General features: G+C 40.3%; 2 protein-coding genes across 7 annotated transcripts; one reads left to right on the top strand and one right to left on the bottom strand.

The window, feature by feature from the left end:
* The first annotated feature begins 1,755 nt into the window (after nt 1-1,755).
* si:ch211-155e24.3 (uncharacterized protein LOC100150696 homolog) lies at nt 1,756-5,852 on the top strand. The gene is made up of 4 exons (XM_024281811.2): nt 1,756-2,390; nt 2,473-2,570; nt 2,647-2,734; nt 4,590-5,852. The coding sequence occupies exons 1-4, from the start codon at nt 2,174-2,176 to the stop codon at nt 5,504-5,506; spliced, it is 1,320 nt and encodes a 439-aa protein (XP_024137579.1). The 5' UTR covers nt 1,756-2,173; the 3' UTR covers nt 5,507-5,852.
* Nucleotides 5,853-9,320: 3,468 nt separating this feature from the next.
* On the bottom strand, nt 9,321-14,164 carry LOC118599976 (fructose-bisphosphate aldolase C-like). Of its 6 annotated transcripts, none has more exons than XM_036216465.1 (5): nt 13,643-14,164; nt 12,608-12,737; nt 12,034-12,140; nt 10,730-10,806; nt 10,433-10,656 (listed from the first exon to the last, which is right to left on the bottom strand). In XM_036216465.1, the coding sequence occupies exons 2-5, from the start codon at nt 12,682-12,684 to the stop codon at nt 10,594-10,596; spliced, it is 324 nt and encodes a 107-aa protein (XP_036072358.1). In that variant the 5' UTR covers nt 12,685-12,737; nt 13,643-14,164; the 3' UTR covers nt 10,433-10,593. The 6 variants fall into 6 exon arrangements, with proteins under 6 accessions (XP_036072363.1, XP_036072358.1, XP_036072359.1 ...); XM_036216466.1 differs by having other exon boundaries at nt 12,034-12,137; XM_036216468.1 differs by having other exon boundaries at nt 10,433-10,641; nt 13,643-13,917.
* Between the last annotated feature and the right edge of the window lie 3,551 nt (nt 14,165-17,715).

Raw genomic sequence — 17,715 nt, 5'->3', positions numbered from 1 at the left:
CTTTCAGCAAAAATCATTCACACTAGCATTACTGCAGGTAATGCAACTTTATTTGGTGCCACATTTGCTTAATAACAATGATGGCTTAAATAGTGACTATACAAAAGCTCTTGTTCCTTTATTGCCAGCAGAACTACTGTGTGGATGGAAATAAGGGAGATTGCCTGATTCTAAGTCAAAATGGTGGTTTGCTCATACGAACATTGGCAATGTATGTGAATGTAAAGCTATGAAATTCAAATGACACTTTGTAAGAGAACAATTACATTTTGTGTGAAAATCTGTCAAATGTTCCGTATTTCCATGACATGCAAGAAGTAAATAGACATGTTTATTTTTCTGATTTTTTATTTCACTGTCTGTTCACTGTTCAGCAGAACTGTCAGATGTTTAAAGAGGTCATATTGTTGGATAATCTTAGGCTAGTCCTACAAAAACTTCCAAAAATGTTTAATTCCGCTACTGTGAATAGAATTTTAGTAGAATTCAAAGGCCAAAGGAAAGGAGTGAACAGATTCGGGTGACCTGAGGGGTCCACTATAACAAACCTCGTTTAAAGGCTGCTGACAAAGTTCATCAGTTAATGGTAAAAAGAGTTTTTGACTTAGACTGCAAGAGGAATTTCTACTAAAGACTAAAGCAATACTCCTACACATCAACTAGTTTTGCATTTCAATTGTTGGCTAAATAAAGAATTTTGTCTGTTTACTACTAGTTGTTTTACTTGACATTTATTATCTGTAGATTGTTAAAATAATGTTATCTGATAATAACCGTTTTGTTGTTGTAGCCTCATTGAACATGTGTTTACAATTTAAATTCAGAGTTAAGTGTTTCAATGGTAAATTTGTTTATGCATTTTTTGCATGAACATTTAATAATTATCCTGTAAATTATTCTGTTTAAGGACACGGTCTGATAACATAAAAAAAATAAAAAATGTTGGTGTTTTAACATGTTGTTGTAGCATTTTTCTGATTTTGGGCAACATATGTAAAGAAAATTCAAAATAAAATTGCATTTCTGAGTAGTTTTTTTATTCAAATCTTTGTGAGTCAAGAGGAGACAAAAAAGGCATCTGGAAAAAGATTGCGGTTGCAACATTGAAACTTCAACTGGTCACAAGCTCCTTGTTTCACTCCATTCTGATGAATCCACTTGCAGACAAATAGATCCATGAATGTCTTTGTTTTCCTCATCTGAGCTGGAATCTGGGTCTGAACTGTACGTCTGGATAGCTACGATAATGACCACTAGGAACACTTTAAAAATGGATGAAAAGATGATCAGAGCTTTCAGCAGTTTCACCTGGACCCAAAGTGTACATTGCTGAAAGAATTTTCTCCAGCCCTTCAAGTCTTCTGTGCTTTTATTTATTTTTAGGTGAGTTTTCTGACCTGATTTTGTAAGTTTTTCCCCAATGCCTTGACCCTTACTTGTTGGATGCAGATGATATGTTATTCTCTTTGGACTCTGAGCGAATACTTCCTATAAAATCTTCTTTATGGAGAAAAAATAAGTATCACCCCAATTTCTGCTTCCGTAATTCTTGATTTGTAACTTATACAAAAAATATGAAATTCAGAAAAATACATACAATTTAGACATGCACCAGCTTCTGAACAAAGAAGAGATAATATTTAAAATAATTACTCGTCTTTCTAGTTTTGTATTTAACGTAAAGGTGGATGTGAGTTTATGATGTGTGAAAGTTTATATTTTTAAATCCAGATTATTTCCTCAACGTTTCCTTCTTTCACCGCAGCTGAAGTCCCAGTGCGCATGTACAACAATGATTACGCTAGTAAAAAAAAACGTCAACTTTGTAGCATCTTCCATTTTCTATCGGCGCTTTCCAGATTGGCGGGAATCTCTTTAATGAGATCTAAGCAGCACGTTAATTTGTTTCTTTTAAACGTATGTTGTTTTAATATTGTAGACATTTAAGAAAACTGATATACACAGCTAAGATAAAAGGGAAGAGATCCAAAAACAATTAACCCCGCCCGCGCAATCTGCATTGGTGATAAAACAAACGAACCTCCTCCACTGCCATCGATGAAAGCACTAGTCGAGAGCAGATACGACTCATTCCCTTAAATAATAGTCAAGATTCGCCGTTTTTCTACTTTTTCTTCGTATTCTTTGGAGGTGGAACAGGAGAGGTTCCACTATGATGGAGAACTGCAGCTTCCAGAACCAGCTGCTGTCCGTCATGGAGGTTCTGGCCAAGGCTGCGGTGGCGGAGATAGACCGGCGGGTGGATGACTGCTGCGCGGTGCTCCGGCTGGAGGTGAGCCAGAGCCGGAGGGACATCGAGCTGCTGAAGAGCAAATGTGAGGTGATGGAGGCAGAGCTGAGGAGGAGCAGGGTGAGGGTCCGGAGGAAAGGTGAGGAGGAGCGCGCGGCTCGGTCAGCCCGCAGCAGCCGGAGCGCACGCGGCGTCTGACGGGTGCTCTGCTTCCCCCTCAGTGTGGAGCGCTCCTGCAGAGAAGCTCTCCGCTTCCGTCAGGCAAGTTTCTCTGAAGGACGGGCGGGAGGAGGCGGAGCCTCTGGAGCAGCTTCACCAGGTAAACGAGGTCCTGATTCCACCTTTCAGTGGTTACCTGACCAGTGTGTTCCTGACTCACGTGCTCGCTGTTGCAGTGTGCACACCTGGAACCTGGCAACGACACGGAGCGCGTGCAGGTTAAAGAAGAACGTGCGTGGAGGATGGAGGCTGAGGACAAACAGAGTGTGTCCAAATACACAACAGTAAACACGGCAAACCGGAAAGCCAAGCGGAACAAAGCTTTTAACAAAGCTAATTTTGACAATCTTTATTTAAAATAACATTTTATTGCAGAAATCATGTCTCAGACAAAAAACATGAAGTTTCCCAGCATCAAATCGGTATATCTTTTCTTTTGTTTTAAACAAACTTTATTATAAACAAGATATACCACCATAGGTAAAAGAAGACGCTTCAAATATTGTGCAACATCAACATTTTCATTATCTTATTATAGATAGAATTTATTATATATATGCAGAAGATGAAAGGTTCTTTTAGCTCTCATATTTTGTATAATTTATGCTTAAATATTAGTTTTTCCCTTTAAAATGTACTTTTTTTTTAATTCATATCTAATACTAGATTAGCTCCAAAACATATTCAAATCAAACTTTATTTGTATAGCACTTTTCCAAAAAAACGATTTCACTCAAAGTGCTTACATGAAAACATAATCAAATTTAAAAACAAAGAACAAGACATTGCTCACCCAAACAATGACCTCAACCCCCCATGCACATGCACACAAAATAATCATTTTTTTTAATAGATTTTAAAATTTAGTTGGGAAATTCTTTATTTTATATAATTTTCTCAGCTGGTTAAGAGCAGGACTGGCTCATAGGAAATCAGGGTTTGGTTCCCAGCTGAGCTCTTTCCAGTTTGGGTCTTTAGGCAAGACCCTTCATGCTACTGCTAACCTACAGAGTCTCTGGAAAATACACAGCGCCTCACTTCTTCCACATTTTATCATGTCACAGCCTTATTTCAAAATGGATTCAATCTGTTTTCCTTCTAAAAAAAATCTTTAAAAAACATAATGACAATGTGAAAAAAGTTCTTTTGAAATTGTTGCAAAAATAATAATAAAAAAAAACAGAAAAATTATCTGTACATAAGTATTCTCAGCCTTTGCTCAATACTTAGTTACTGAAACTTTGGCAGCAATTCCAGCCTCAATTGGTTTTGAACATGACGACACAAGCTTGGCACACATTTCTCTGGACCGTTCCTCTTTGCAGGAACGGGCAATCTTTGATGTTCTCCATCAGGCTGGATGGGAAGCGTCGCTGCACAGCCATTTTCAGATGTTCAATAGGATTCAGGTCTGGGGTCTGGCTGGACCTCTCCAGAACATTGACAAGAGTTGTTCTGAAGCCACTCCTTCCATATCTTCGGATCATCGTCCTGTTAAAAGATGAACCGGCGCTCCAGTCTGAGATGAAGAGCACTCTGGAGCAGATCCAGGATGTCTCTGTAAATTGTCGCAGTCAGCTTTCCCTCCATCCTGATGAGTCTTCCAGTTCCATCCCCACAGCATGATGCGGCCACCACCATGCTGTGGGGATGGAACTGGAAGGTGTCGACCCTGGACCTCATGTAGACAGGGTCGATATTTCCAAATCATGTCCAACCTACTGGATTTACCACAGGTTGGCTTCAATGAAGCAGCTGGAACATATCAAGAAAACAGAAGAAACTTCAGCTCACTTTGGAGCTTCACGGCTTATTTAAAAACAATGTTTCAGGCACAAAACTGATTGAATCCATTCTGAAATAAGGCTCTGACATAATAAAATGTGGAAGAAAGGAGGCGCTGTGAATTCTTTCTGGATGCACTGTGCCGGTCCCCAGCCTGGTTAAAACACAGGGTTGTGTCATGAAGGGCGTCCGGTGTAAAATATCTCTGAAAAATCAAATGTGTGGATCAGTAACAGCTGATTCGCTGTGCTGATGAGCTGTGCCTCAAAGGTGAACATTTTATCCTATTGAGTTTATTACATTCAAAGCTGAAATCTCTCCTGTTTCCCTCCAGCCTCTGGATCAGAGCAGCTTTCATGCTGCATGGCTGCACCAATGGCTCAGACTGAAGAACCTCCAGGAAGCTGTCCGTCACCTGAACACCTACCCAACTCTGAATCCTCAGCAGCCGGCTACAGCACATTTCCAGACCAGCAGCAACACGCCCACCAAGAGGAAGCAGAAGTTGTATTGAAACATGAGAAAGTGGAAGAGCCCGAGGAGGGCGCCTCGCCGTTCGCTTCGGCCTGCTCTTTTGTTAGCATGGAAGCCGAAGCCCACCTGTGGCCCACAGATTTGTGCAGAGATGCTGGTGATCCAGGTGTTTCTTTCTCTGGGCAGCAAACCCAGCAGATTCCCAACACATTTGCTTCCCAAACCAGCTTGCGTGTGGAAAATGTAACTCCCAGAATTCACTCAGCGGAGAAATCTCATGCGGTTTTGCTGAGTGCAGCCAGGGTGAAGCGTCGAGCTAGAACTTTTGGATATAAGAGGCCCCCTCTGGATGACAGCGTTTTTGGGAAATATTCCATAGACGCCAGCTTGATTCCTCATCCATCAGAGCATCCGTACAGAGACGACCCGGCTCTGGCAGCCCCGAGCCCCTCCATGTCCCACTGCAGCCGCAGCAGTTTCAGCCTGGTGAGGAGGATGAGGACACCCTGGAGGCCCGGCGTTGGCGAGAAGAGGTTCAGCTGCACGTACTGTGACAAAGGCTTCACCAGGTTCAGTCAGCTGAAAGAACACCTGAGGTGTCACACGGGGGAGAAGCCGTTCAGCTGCACGCAGTGCGGCCGCAGCTTCACCAAACAGTGCAACCTGATCAGACACGCGGTGGTCCACAGTGGGGAGAAGCCCTACCAATGCTCGCTGTGCGGGAAGTGCTTCACGCAGCGCTCCAGCCTGACATCCCACCAGAAAACTGTACACTAGCATCAATTCAATCACGCATCCTCCCAGAACTCCATGAACTTTATTTTGCTTTGTTGTAGACATGTTTTGTTGTTGTTCGGTGCTATGCATTGTAAATGGATTTAAGACAAACTGTAGTTTCACATTCATGTAAAAAACATTTTTTAAGCAACAACAGTGTGAATAGAAATGCACAAAAACAACATGTTTGATTATTATTAACATAAGTTTTATCATCATCGTTATTGTAAAAAATCCAGATAATTGGGATAAATCTCTGTATGCTGGGCACTAAGTACAGACGAACCTTAAAAAAGTTGTCAACTATATGAATAAAAACCTCCAGACATAGTTCATCTTCCTTACATCTTACATTTTTGTCTGTCGTTACCATAGACTGGGATTTGGGAAATACCGTGTACAACATACCCCAAAACCGGTTTTTGCGTGCATATAATACGCGCGGTCCTAAACGTGTTAAAGTCTGTTTTCCACGATTGACACGTCCCCTGGTGGAGGCGAGAGCATCACAGACAGCCCCACAAACGAACAATTTGCTTTTCTAACCCTAACCATAACCGTAATCCTAACCTTAACCAGGAACGACGTCATTTAGAAAAGAGCCGGAGGATTTCTGGCCACGTGATCAAAACGAAACCTAAAAAGTCGTGTATATTGTACACCGGCGCAACCCACTCTCTACCATTGCGTATCATATGCACGCAAAAAGGGTGTTTGGCGTATATTATACAAGGTATTTCAGAGTGCAAAGTCGTGGAATATGTATGTCGAGTGTTTTGGTCTCCTCCAGCTCCTGCCGGACTCGATAGACTTTGTTTTCCAAAGGACATGGAATCAACTCAGTCATTCAATCATTTTGCTTTTCTTTCTGTTTATTTTGGCAGGTTGATGATTGATAAATGATAGGTTGAAAACCTTAAAAGAAAGAAGTTGATATCTCAATCATACATTTCTCAGCAAACTCAGCATTTCAAACAAATGTCAAAATACTCTTAGGTTTAACTCAGGACTGACAAACAAAGCAATCAACATAAAACAACAAATTCTTATAGTCCATAAATTTATTTAGTCCATACCGGTTGTGTCTTTGGTTTGTATTCTGGAGCTGGAGTGGAATCAGATCAAACAGAGATGCAGGTGTGAAAGCTCTTTTCAGTGGTGAATGAGGTGAGGTGGGTGTTTGTTTTTTCATGGGGATGTCCTGCCCGGGTGGAGTTAACATGTTTGGCCCGGGTGGAGATTATCTCTGCTTAAACGTGACAATGTACGCATTTTACTGAGACCGTGTTGGTTTAATCAAACCCTCATGCGTCTCTTTTATGTCTCCATTGTGGCTCCTTGGCCAAACATAAAATAAGTCATAGAGACGGCTGATCCAGACATGTCGACCGTCTGAGTCAGCAGCTCCTGCTAATGTCAGCCTAACCAAAACTACCTAAAGAAAACAAATAAACAAAGCCTGAAAACTAAGACTACCAAGGTCCGACCCCAAACTAACATAAAACCCAGCAGAGTAAGACTGCTGAGGATAAAGAACAAAAAATAAATAAAAGAAAATAGCATTTTTTAAAAGTGAGGATAACTTAATTAGCATTTATTAAATTTAGATTAGTTACATTTATAAATTGATGTCTGAGGTTCTCATAGATGATAAACTATGAAGGTTTTTACATCCTGTTGACCTGAAGACGTCTTGTTTGTTCAACTCTACCTCCAGAATGAACAGATTTTATATGCAAAGCAAAACTTTGTTAAAAAGTTTGATCTTTTATGAGTTAAAAGCACATATTATCTTATTCTGGACAACAATGGTTATAAAAAAAATCAAATTTTGAGATGCTAGGTTCTTTTTGTATTTTTGCTTTTGTTCGTGTCATAAAAATAGACATAGTTCATGTTTGTTATGAAAAATAGGTTATGAATGCATATCAAAATTTCTTAAAGGCTAAAGTAAGACTATGCAGCTCCTTCTAGGTTTGGATCAGTAGAAAACGAGCCCAAATGGCTCTTTTACAATTAAAGTTTGCTGATCCCTGGACTAACCAAAGCAAAAGAAGAGCAAGCACCGACACTATCATAGTGCACTCCTCTTTGCATGGCAAGATGTGAAAACAAAAAAGCAGGCTTCATTGCCTTTGTCACTTTAATTACGTCACAGAATGAGCAGTATGCAAGCAGAAAATGAAAACGCAGTTTGGAGGATTGCTTTGGCATTTCAATTATAAAATTCAACATTTCCAATTGAATTTTGGTACAAACTTACTAGAACATTTTTTGAAAATGAAATGTCGAATGCCCTTTTCTTTATCATTTTAACCCCTTTAATACCTGAGGCATTGCCGGTGACGCGTAATTTCTGTGCTCACAAAATGTTTTTAAGCAGAGCAAAAGTCAGACAATTCTAGCGTGTCTGACATTTAAGTAAAACTTTTTGCTGTTAAAATGTTTTCTACTGCAGTTAGTGAGCTGCTGATCGCTCAGCCATGTTTCTAATGTAGCTCCTCTTTGATTTTGATCAGAACTGTGTCTGATCTACAGGAAAATAAAGTTAAACATGATCAAATGAATTGAAGACTGTTGCAAAAAAAAATAGGAAATTGACCATTTCCATGTAATGTCATTAAATATGTTCACCCAGAGATTATTTTTTTACTTGACCGCTCTTATTTTGAAAGCTGAAAATACATGGCTCGATAGCTGCTCTGAACATTTTCACTGAGCCAAAACATTCTTGTTTATCCCCTAAAATATCCCATAGAACTACAAGTAAGTTTATCCTGGGAAGTGATTAAAATGCAGCGATGTGCGTCTTTGCTGCAGGTATTAAATGTGGCCAACATGAATTTCTATCAGCTTTTGTGCTCAATCGAATATTAGCTAAAATCAAAATTAGATGAAAAAAGACTAAATAAGCCAAAACTTCTAACATAAGGCTGAAATATTGGCTAAAATCAAAATTAGCCTTAACATTTTTTAAGAAGACTAAATTAGCCCAAACAGCTAGCTTTAAGCTAAATTATTAGATAAACTCCAAAATAGCTTAAAAAATGAGAAAAAGCTTAAATTAGTCAAAATATCTAGCATGTAGCTGAAATATTAGCTAAACTCCAAAATAGACTAAAAATGCCAAAATAGTCCAAAAAGCTAGCATGATGCTGATGTAAGAGCAGTGCAGAACTAAAGATATAGTTTTGGTCTCACTGACTCAAGTATAACACAAGTGCACTTTTTGGTTGTGAAAGCTCACAACTTTGTTCAACTTGACTCCACTCTGACTCCATATAACATAAAGTAACGACTAATCCACTATTAAATTAGTCATCGACTATTTTAATAGTGGATTGGTCGACTAATCGTGGAAGCCCTACCCAGCAGTTTGGTAATGCCACTTAAGTGGTACTTATGAAGTTCTTAATTAGTCATGGTAATGTCGTATACCGAGGTCAAATGCAGCGCCAGCTCAGGTGAGGAAAACCAAAGCGTTCATAAATCCGTCCTTGAGCGGATGAATCAGAATGGAGCAAAGCGGTAAGAATCTGTAGGTCTAGGTCACAACTGAGAGCTTTTTCAAAAAGCGTATTTTTGTCTGCTCTTTAATTTGAATGTGATTTTAACGAATGGGAAGCCACTTCACAATTTGACTTATGTTTTTATATTGTTTATTTCTTATGTAACAATACGCGGTGCCTGTCTACACACACACACTCTACAGTTACACACACACTTGTTGGTCAAAATAGTCTCTACATTTAAACTGAACATACTCACATATACTACACATATACTACACATGTACTCAATTCAACTATAACAGCAGCTCACACACTCCATCATACAAACCCATTCAGATAAAGACTTTCATTCTGTCACACAAACGGTTAGTGCTAAGGTGAGCTGACACCTGTGCTCAGGTGAGTGTTTATGTTTCACTGAGGAGGATGGTGATGAGGTTATTTAGCATAAATTGCACTTGAAGTAACAAATAACTGCGGCCACAATAAGCGGCCGAAGCACAATTTCAGTTAAACTAATTGATAATCTAGTCAAGTTTTTCTACATTTTGGATTGAACTCGCTCAGAACTCTGAGCTTCTGTTCTGCTGGTTCTATTGCTCTCCTCACAGAGGAGCTCATTGGGTCATATTGGGTCAGCAGCATGTTAGAACGCTGCAGTGCCTCCTGCTGGCTGAGCCGTCTCTTTTTAAATAAAGCTTTTATCAGAACAAACCTGTTTTTGTTCAGTTTGACTTCATTTGAACTGGGTCCATATCCACTAAATAGAGTTCAAACTTCCTCACTGAGCCGTGACCCGGTCCGTCAGAACTTCTACAGAACCCACATGAAGCTAAGCCTGCACTGCTTTTAAAGCTTTAACCTTCAGTCATTGAAACAGCTGCAGTGGTCCACAGCTTTGATTTTGAAAGTGTGTGAGGGGTGGAGGGAATGGTCACCTGCAGTAACGTGCACCAACACTAAAGCCACAACACAATCTCAGAGCAGCAGGACCGGACCGGGCGGGCCGGGCTCAGGACCGGTTCTTCTTCAGGAAGTTGATGAGTCAGTTGGTGGAAGAGTTGTGAGACGTCACCTCAGAGCCGTCCTACAGCTTGGCTCCATCTTCTTGGCGAGCTGCTTTCCAATGACTCTGAACACAGACCGCTTTAGGGTGGAAGCAGCAGAGACTCCGCCCACTGGTCATAGCTGTTGATGTTGCTGCACAGAGATCTTGTACTGGTACATGGCTGCAGGAGAGACAGCAGGAAGTCAGCCCGTCACAATCCCCAGGGTGTGATGACTCATGAGCACCCCGCCTTCATCTCCAAAAACCTGCACGCCACGTTTCAGCGAGCAACTGACAGAACATCCACTCACCAGCCAGAGCTCCCAGCATGAACGGGTCAGCTTCTTGAAGATGATGGAGTTGCTAGGCTGGTTCCCTTGGAAAACCTAGGGGGAGGGTTGTAGGTGAGTTTCTACGATGGCTTCACTCCACAAAAATCCCTGACGGGGGCGGAGCTTGTGTGGCTCATCTGGTGTCTTTCCCTTCATCAGAGCCTCAGTCTGAGCCAGGAAGTTAGCCGTCAGAATCTACAACACGTCATCTGTTAGTGAGCCACCAGGGGGCGCAGCTTCAGTCTGACAAACACAAAACTGGATGAGAACCCACAGGAATCTGTCAACAACAACTACAAGAAACCAAAAGGTGAGCTGATGGGGGCGGTACCTCGTGATGCAGGCTGTTTCTGATAGGATGCTGAGACTGAGCAGGAATGAGGAAGTCTGCAGAAATCATCCGAGTGCCTGCAGAGTAAAGGTGTCAGGAGAGCACAGCAACCACAGCAGCGCTGTCCAACCTGCTCCTCCAGATCCACCACCTGCCCGTTTTCCTGCTGTTCTAGAGCAGAACCCACAGAGACGGCCTTCTAAATCCGTTTAGCACCGACTATCGTAACTCTGGTGCATTCACGCCGGATGCGGCGGAGGCGTCACGTTTCAATGTTAAGTGAATGTAAAGACGAGATCTGACGCGGCGCGATTCAGGCATTGGGTGCGCCAATGTTGACGTGTCTCAGCTTCGGGCACGTGACGTTTTCAGTGACGACATCAAAGGGTAGAAAAGAGATTCAATAGGGCGGCTCAATGCGAGGATTTTCGTCCTGAACTTCCGTCCATTTTCTTAACCTGCTGGGACTGTCCCAGTTACTGTTGGGGGAAGGTGGGATACACCAATCAATACATCAATTATGATCCATAAACGATTCTGAATCGTTTTATGAGTTTTAAATAATTGATATTTAACCCTTTAACATCTAAAGACGTCGTCGTTGACGTTTAAACACAAAATCTTTAACATACTGTAACTTTTCAACTGTTAACACAATAATTCCAGTGGATTATGTTGAATTATGTTTGATCGTGTTAACAGTTGATAAGTTACAGTAAATCAAAGAACACAAACACTGGAGCTCCGGTGTTAAGGGGTTAAAGTAAAACTAATAAGTGAAACTAAACACGGAGCATTTTAAACACTGAGATTTTTGAAGAGCACACAAACATGCCTGACCTTCAAATCAAATAAACACTAAGAAAAAAGTAATTTAGGATTCGACTTTTATATCTTTTATATATCCTAACTACTCAGTGTTTTATCAGGGCCTTTTTGGATGAACACAGAGCTGAGATCCTGGTGATGGTAAGTGTTTTTACAGTTTCCTACCAGAACACCCGCCCATGTGTGCCGTGGGACACTGGTTGAAAAGCACTGGGTTAAGGTACCTCTGCCCTCCTGATGAGCTGCTGGACGGCAGCTTTCTGCTGTCCTCTCCATGCTGAGGAGGTCAGGTCAGGATCCAGGGTTTAGGAAGAGGATGTTTGCTAATGGCGTTCAAGAAACAGAAGTTTCCTCTTCACTCCAACCACCAGAGAGGAAAGCAGTTCCTGTGGGGAGCAGGTAGTCCATGCTGCTCTGTTTTTAAACATATTTCATTTGGACTTTGAAATCAACGACCTGCCAGCAGATGGACTTACCTGCCACAGCTGGGGAAACAGTGGAAGTTGCCACGGCAACCTCTTCCAGACGGCGGAGGATGTCGTCCGAGTCCACATGGTGGTCAGAGATCTGAGATGTTAGTCTGCTGCAGAAATGAAAACATGAATCTAAAACATGAAATAAAATTAAGAAAAACATGTGTCTCTCCAAATAAATATCTTAATTCATGACATGACTGCATGCATCTTTAAATTTGAGTTGGAATCATTTTTACTTTTAAGTCTCTCATTGCTTGATCAAAAAATACACAAAAAATCCTATGATATAATCTATCAATCACTCCAGCAAACTAATATTGTTACATAACGGAATAATAATCAAGAATGTTTGGAAGAAGCTGAATTATTCATTAATTTAGCTCAGTTTGATGTTTTTTGCGTAGCTCCTTGAGACAGTTTTGACAGACAATTGACTTTTAATGAATAAACAGACTTGAAAAATGAACTGATAGTCTTGATTGTCAACCTCTAAATACCTTCAATCTCAGAAGAAAAGATGTCTTTATTAAAATGTAGTTGTGCACATTTGGTAAGAAATACAACACAAACCCACCTTCTCAGTGACATACTGGCAGCGTTTGAAGTCTCCATCAGGTAAGATCTCCAGCTCAATGACAGGCACAATGCCATGCTGCTCCTTTTTGAATCCAAAACCAAAAGAGATCAACTGTTTCCTTTCATTTCTGTAAAAAAAAAAAAAAAGATTCTGTTAGACAGCTGCAAAAACACACTTTAATAGGAAAATAGGAATGATAACAGCTATGATTACACATTTCCAGGTAAAACGGTGGTTTCAGAAGGTAACAAGTTTGGATATCTGGCCGTACAAAGCAGAATGAACATCTAATCTGAGGGGTTCGTTCTCCAAAGCACCAAAGGAAGCTCTTTATAGGCCATAGAAAAAAACTGAAGAAATTCAATTTGAACTAATAATGTCAAACAAATGGAGATCTGAACTTCCACTTACATTTATTCTCCTCAAGTTAAAAGCCTCCATAGAGGGTTCATCTTTATTGTTGTTGAACTATTTTCACCCTATACAACTTTTTATTTGTTTATTTATTTAACTTTTCCAGCATTACCCTAAATGTTTATATGTTACTGTAGTATCTTAGCAAACACGAGACGTCGCTTTCTGAATCAGCACTTTATTCCGCCATTTCACAATACAAGAGACAACCAAAAGTAGGAGGCGCATGCGTGTTGCCTCAGAACAATGTAACATTCACAGTACGTCAATACAATCAGAGGTACCGAGGTACAGAGGTACAGAGGTACAGATGCCACAGTTACATAGATGTTTTTTATGTAGAATATATCAAACATTAGTGTTCTCTCATAACTAGTGAATCAAACCGAACAAAATAGGAACTTCATTAAAACTACGATTAAACATTAAAACTATAACTCAAAAATAACTTTGAAAATTGTTTTTAAGTAAAGTCTTGAAAATAAGACTTGTTCTGACCGTTTCAATCCCATCAATCAGTTTTAAAAGCTTCAATAAGATTGAAGCTACATTGTTTTGTCCTAAATAATGTCTGAAAAAATGTCAATAAAGTGTTAATAAAAAGCTGCTCACACGAACCTTTTCATCCTCCTCTGCACGTTAACTTCTTTAACTTGAATGTTCTCCTCGTGTTCTTCCATTAAAATCGAGGTTTATTTAAAAAAGAAAAGAATTACCAACACAAAAAAACGAAGAAATTTCTCTCTGGCTAGCCAAACATGCTAACAGGAAATGACGCGTTTTTCATCATTCGGAACTTCCGGGTACGCTATTCCGGTGTCCTTTTTTATTCTTTTTTCTTTTTCTGACGGTTGGAAATCCCCTCCGTCACACAAACACGCATCACATGGTCTCTGATGTCATTTTACATCATAGTATTTTCTGTATAAAAGGGGCCGCGTTCTTCGTCAACATCACTCTGTTCGGTTACGACAGTGATAGGACTTGCCTCGCAAAGAGCCCCTTTGTAAAAGCATTTTCATCGCGTTGGCTTTCCGAGTCTTCACTAACATCCCACAGCTAAAAACAACGTTTTTGTTTCACCATTAACGGAATTTTTAGCTGCATTTGATCCTTTTTTAATCTGCTGAAATGTCCCACCGCAACCTGAGGAGTCCAATCTCTGGTCCTCCTCCAGTCAAGGAGAACCTGTCCATTAGACGGGAGAGGGATATTCTTCAGGAGGAGAACTCCAGATTGAAGGAAAACTTTGAAAGTCTTCAGCTGGAAAACCTGCAGCTGAAGAAAGCAATGGAAGCTGTTGAGGGCTTGGTTCTTCAAATCCAAGCTCTGAAGAAAAAGAACCAGGAACAACACGAGCAACTCCTGGATTCCCAAGAGGAACATTCCTCCATGGAGCAGGAGAACCTCGACATGTCACGGGAACTCGAGGGTCTTGAAGAAGAAAATTATGAGCTCAAGACAAAAGTTGAAGATCTTGAGGAAATAATTAGAAGTGAGGAACCACTTCAAGTAGCTGCGAGACAAATCAAAGAATATCAGCAGTTCATGAGTGTCAAACTGGAAACTTGTGAATTAAATGAAATTCGTCTGAAAAAACTGACAAAGGAATTGAAGGAGTTAAAAGGTGAAAAAGCTGTGAGAGACCTGAAAAGAGCCAGGCTAGAAAAAAATGGAACATTCAGGGATCTCCAAAACAGCTATGAGAACTGTCAAAAAGCAAACAACTTTCTCCATCAGTACAACAAAAACCTGCTTGCAAAAAATGGACATCTCAATCATCAAATCAGTGATCTAGAGAAGAAACTGGAAGCCTGTTCCCAGCAGGAAGCAACCATCAAGCAGTTGAGGGAGCAGCTTGCAGAACAGGCTACAGAGAAAAAGGCACTGGAAGATTACATCCAAATGAAAGCTCAAGAGCACCTGGAAGTAAAAGCCATGCAAACGGTCTCAGTTCAAACGGACTCTGTGCAAACTGTCTCTGTGCAAACTGTCTCTGTGCAAACTGTCTCTGTGCAAACTGTCTCTGTGCAAACAGACTCAGTTCAAACTGTCTCTGTGCAAACAGACTCTGTTCAAACAGACTCTGTTCACCAGCAGAGGATCACAGAGGAACAAAAGAACTGCAAAGAAGAAGACGTGAAATCAAAGAAAGACAAAAAACACAAAAAATCCGTCTTCACTAGACTCTATCGTAGATTATTTCACAAGTGAGAGTAAAGGAAGAGATTATGAAGAGTGAAGAGTTCTCAATTCAAGAGAAACTTACCTCATTAAAAACAACAAACAAAAAAAACAGAACTATGATTATTGACAAATATGTACAAATACAAAACAAAACATTAGCGTTTGTAAATATGTGTGACTATAAAATCAGATTGTGTTTGTGGAATAACGACTTGTATGTGTTTAGATGTATATTTGTAATATGATGTACTCTTAGATATGGCACTGAACTTTAACTTTTGGGTGTACTGGGCTTAGAAATATATTGATATAATGTACAGGGGTGAGAATTTATAAGATTTTTTTCTTCTTCTCACTCCCTTTCAGACTTTTGTTGTTTCTATGATTTTCTTATTTGTTATTCTACTTACTTTTCTTCAATGTCTGACATAAATGCCTTGAACTGAACTGAATGGAAAAGGAAGAGATTATGAAGAGTGAAGAGTTCTCAATTCAAGAGAAACTTACCTCATTAAAAAAAAAGAACTGACAAACACACACACACACACCCCCACACACACACACAAGCACACCCCCACATACACACCCCACACACACACACATACATACACACCCCCTCCGTGAACCGCCACCTTAACGTGGTGTAGGGGTTTGAGGGCTTGAGTGATCCTAGAAGCTGTGCTCATTGGGTTAACACTCTTGTTAGGGTCTCCCATTGCAAACAGGTCTTAGGTGACAAGCCGGACTAAGAGCGGTTCAGAATATCATTATGGAAAATGCTACATCTACGTTAACTTTTCTTTCTTTTTTTTTTTGTTGGATTTAAGCCTATTGTACCAGATGCCCTGTACGGGATTAAGGAGACAGGACCACAAAACAAAATAAAGTAAACACTTTGTAAATTGTTTAGCTAAAGTTGAAATTTTATTGTTTTGTTAAAAATAAAACACACAATAATGCAACCACAAGGGGGCACTATTCAGTGCTTTCTTGTGCCGGTCCCAAGTCCGGATAAATGCAGAGGGTTGTGTCAGGAAAGGGATCAAGATTAAGACTAAGCCTCACTCTTTTGGCACAGCCTCCTCAGCACACTATGGCATACGAGAGGATGCTGGAGACGAGTGACCGCTAAAACATGAGCGGAAGCTTCCAGCACATGTTGAAGCTGGCCAGTCTCCTCAGGAAATACATCCTGCTCTGACCTTTTTTGGACACCCCCTGTGTGTGAGTGGACCAGTCCAACTTTTTGTTCAGCTGCAGACCTACAGTAGGTATTTGTAGATGGAGACAACTTCAACCTCCACTCCATCATTGAAGACAGGCTGAGGTGATGGAGCGACCCAACAGTCCAGATAATAATGATTATTATTATTTGTAAAGGTTTTATTTGTATTTATACTCATTAACTCTTGTGAGGGATTAAAAAAGTCTCTACAAAATCCCTCGGTGTTATCGTACCTACTTCAACTCCACTCAGACTCAGAGAAAGAGAGAGAGTGAGGGACTATCGAGGCGTCCGTTGTTATGCGGTCGTTGTGTCAGACCGTTATGGTGTCTGGGTGTTTCCTTAGAGATATGGTGAGAAGCTCGGGTATGATGAAGATCTTCCAGACAGCAAACGGCCCAGATAAGAAGTTTACCATCCTCAGCCTTTTACACAGAACCAAATATCTGAGGGATTTACTGAGCCTGAACCGGTTCACTTGTACAACCCAATGTCTGTCAACAATTATGACCAACAACAACAGGTTGATCCACAACACTGACCTGAACTCACGTGTCAATGCATCTCACAGAATGTCTGTGGACAAATCAGTTTGGATGAGTTTTATTGGAGGACTGTAGCTAAAACACTGAAAGTGAAAAGTGAAGGAAATGGAAAAAAAAGAAAAGTTGGAAATGCCACTGTTTTGGATTTCCAACTTTTCTTTTTTCAATTTTTAATAGTTTAAGCTTCTTTAATTTAAAAGGCTTTACTTTTTTTCAAATCCATAATTTCTATATCTGATCTTTTTACATACAGTGTCATTTTCCATGTTTTTTTGGAAAAAAAGTTTATGGATTTTTTATAACAATCAAATACAAATAAACACAAACACAGTCATAAATGAAACGATACATGTCACAAACATTTTCTATGAGAACACTTAGATTTAGATTCTAGGTTGGACGTCAGCTTTATACAACTTGGTCAAATATACATAGAGTATGTGGATACAAAGAAGTATTTTTAGAAATGTAGGGCTTGTGACGAAGAGGCTGAGACGTTTGGATCCATGTGCAAATGTTTTAATGAGCAAGGGCAAAACATGAGCGTAGTCAGAGTCCAGGCAAGGGTCAAAACACAAAAGCAAGGCAGAAGGTCGATAAGGGGTCAAGGGTCAAGACACAGAGAAACAGGCAAAGAGGAAAAGAGGAAAAGAGGAAAAGAGGAAAAGAGGAAAAGAGGAAAAGAGGAAAAGAGGAAAAGAGGAAAAGAGGAAAACAGCAGAGTGTAAGTAATA

The sequence above is a fragment of the Oryzias melastigma genome, linkage group LG17, assembly GCF_002922805.2.
Source record: "Oryzias melastigma strain HK-1 linkage group LG17, ASM292280v2, whole genome shotgun sequence".
In the NCBI taxonomy this organism is placed as follows: domain Eukaryota; kingdom Metazoa; phylum Chordata; class Actinopteri; order Beloniformes; family Adrianichthyidae; genus Oryzias; species Oryzias melastigma.
This window is presented reverse-complemented; position numbering and strand designations above follow the sequence as displayed.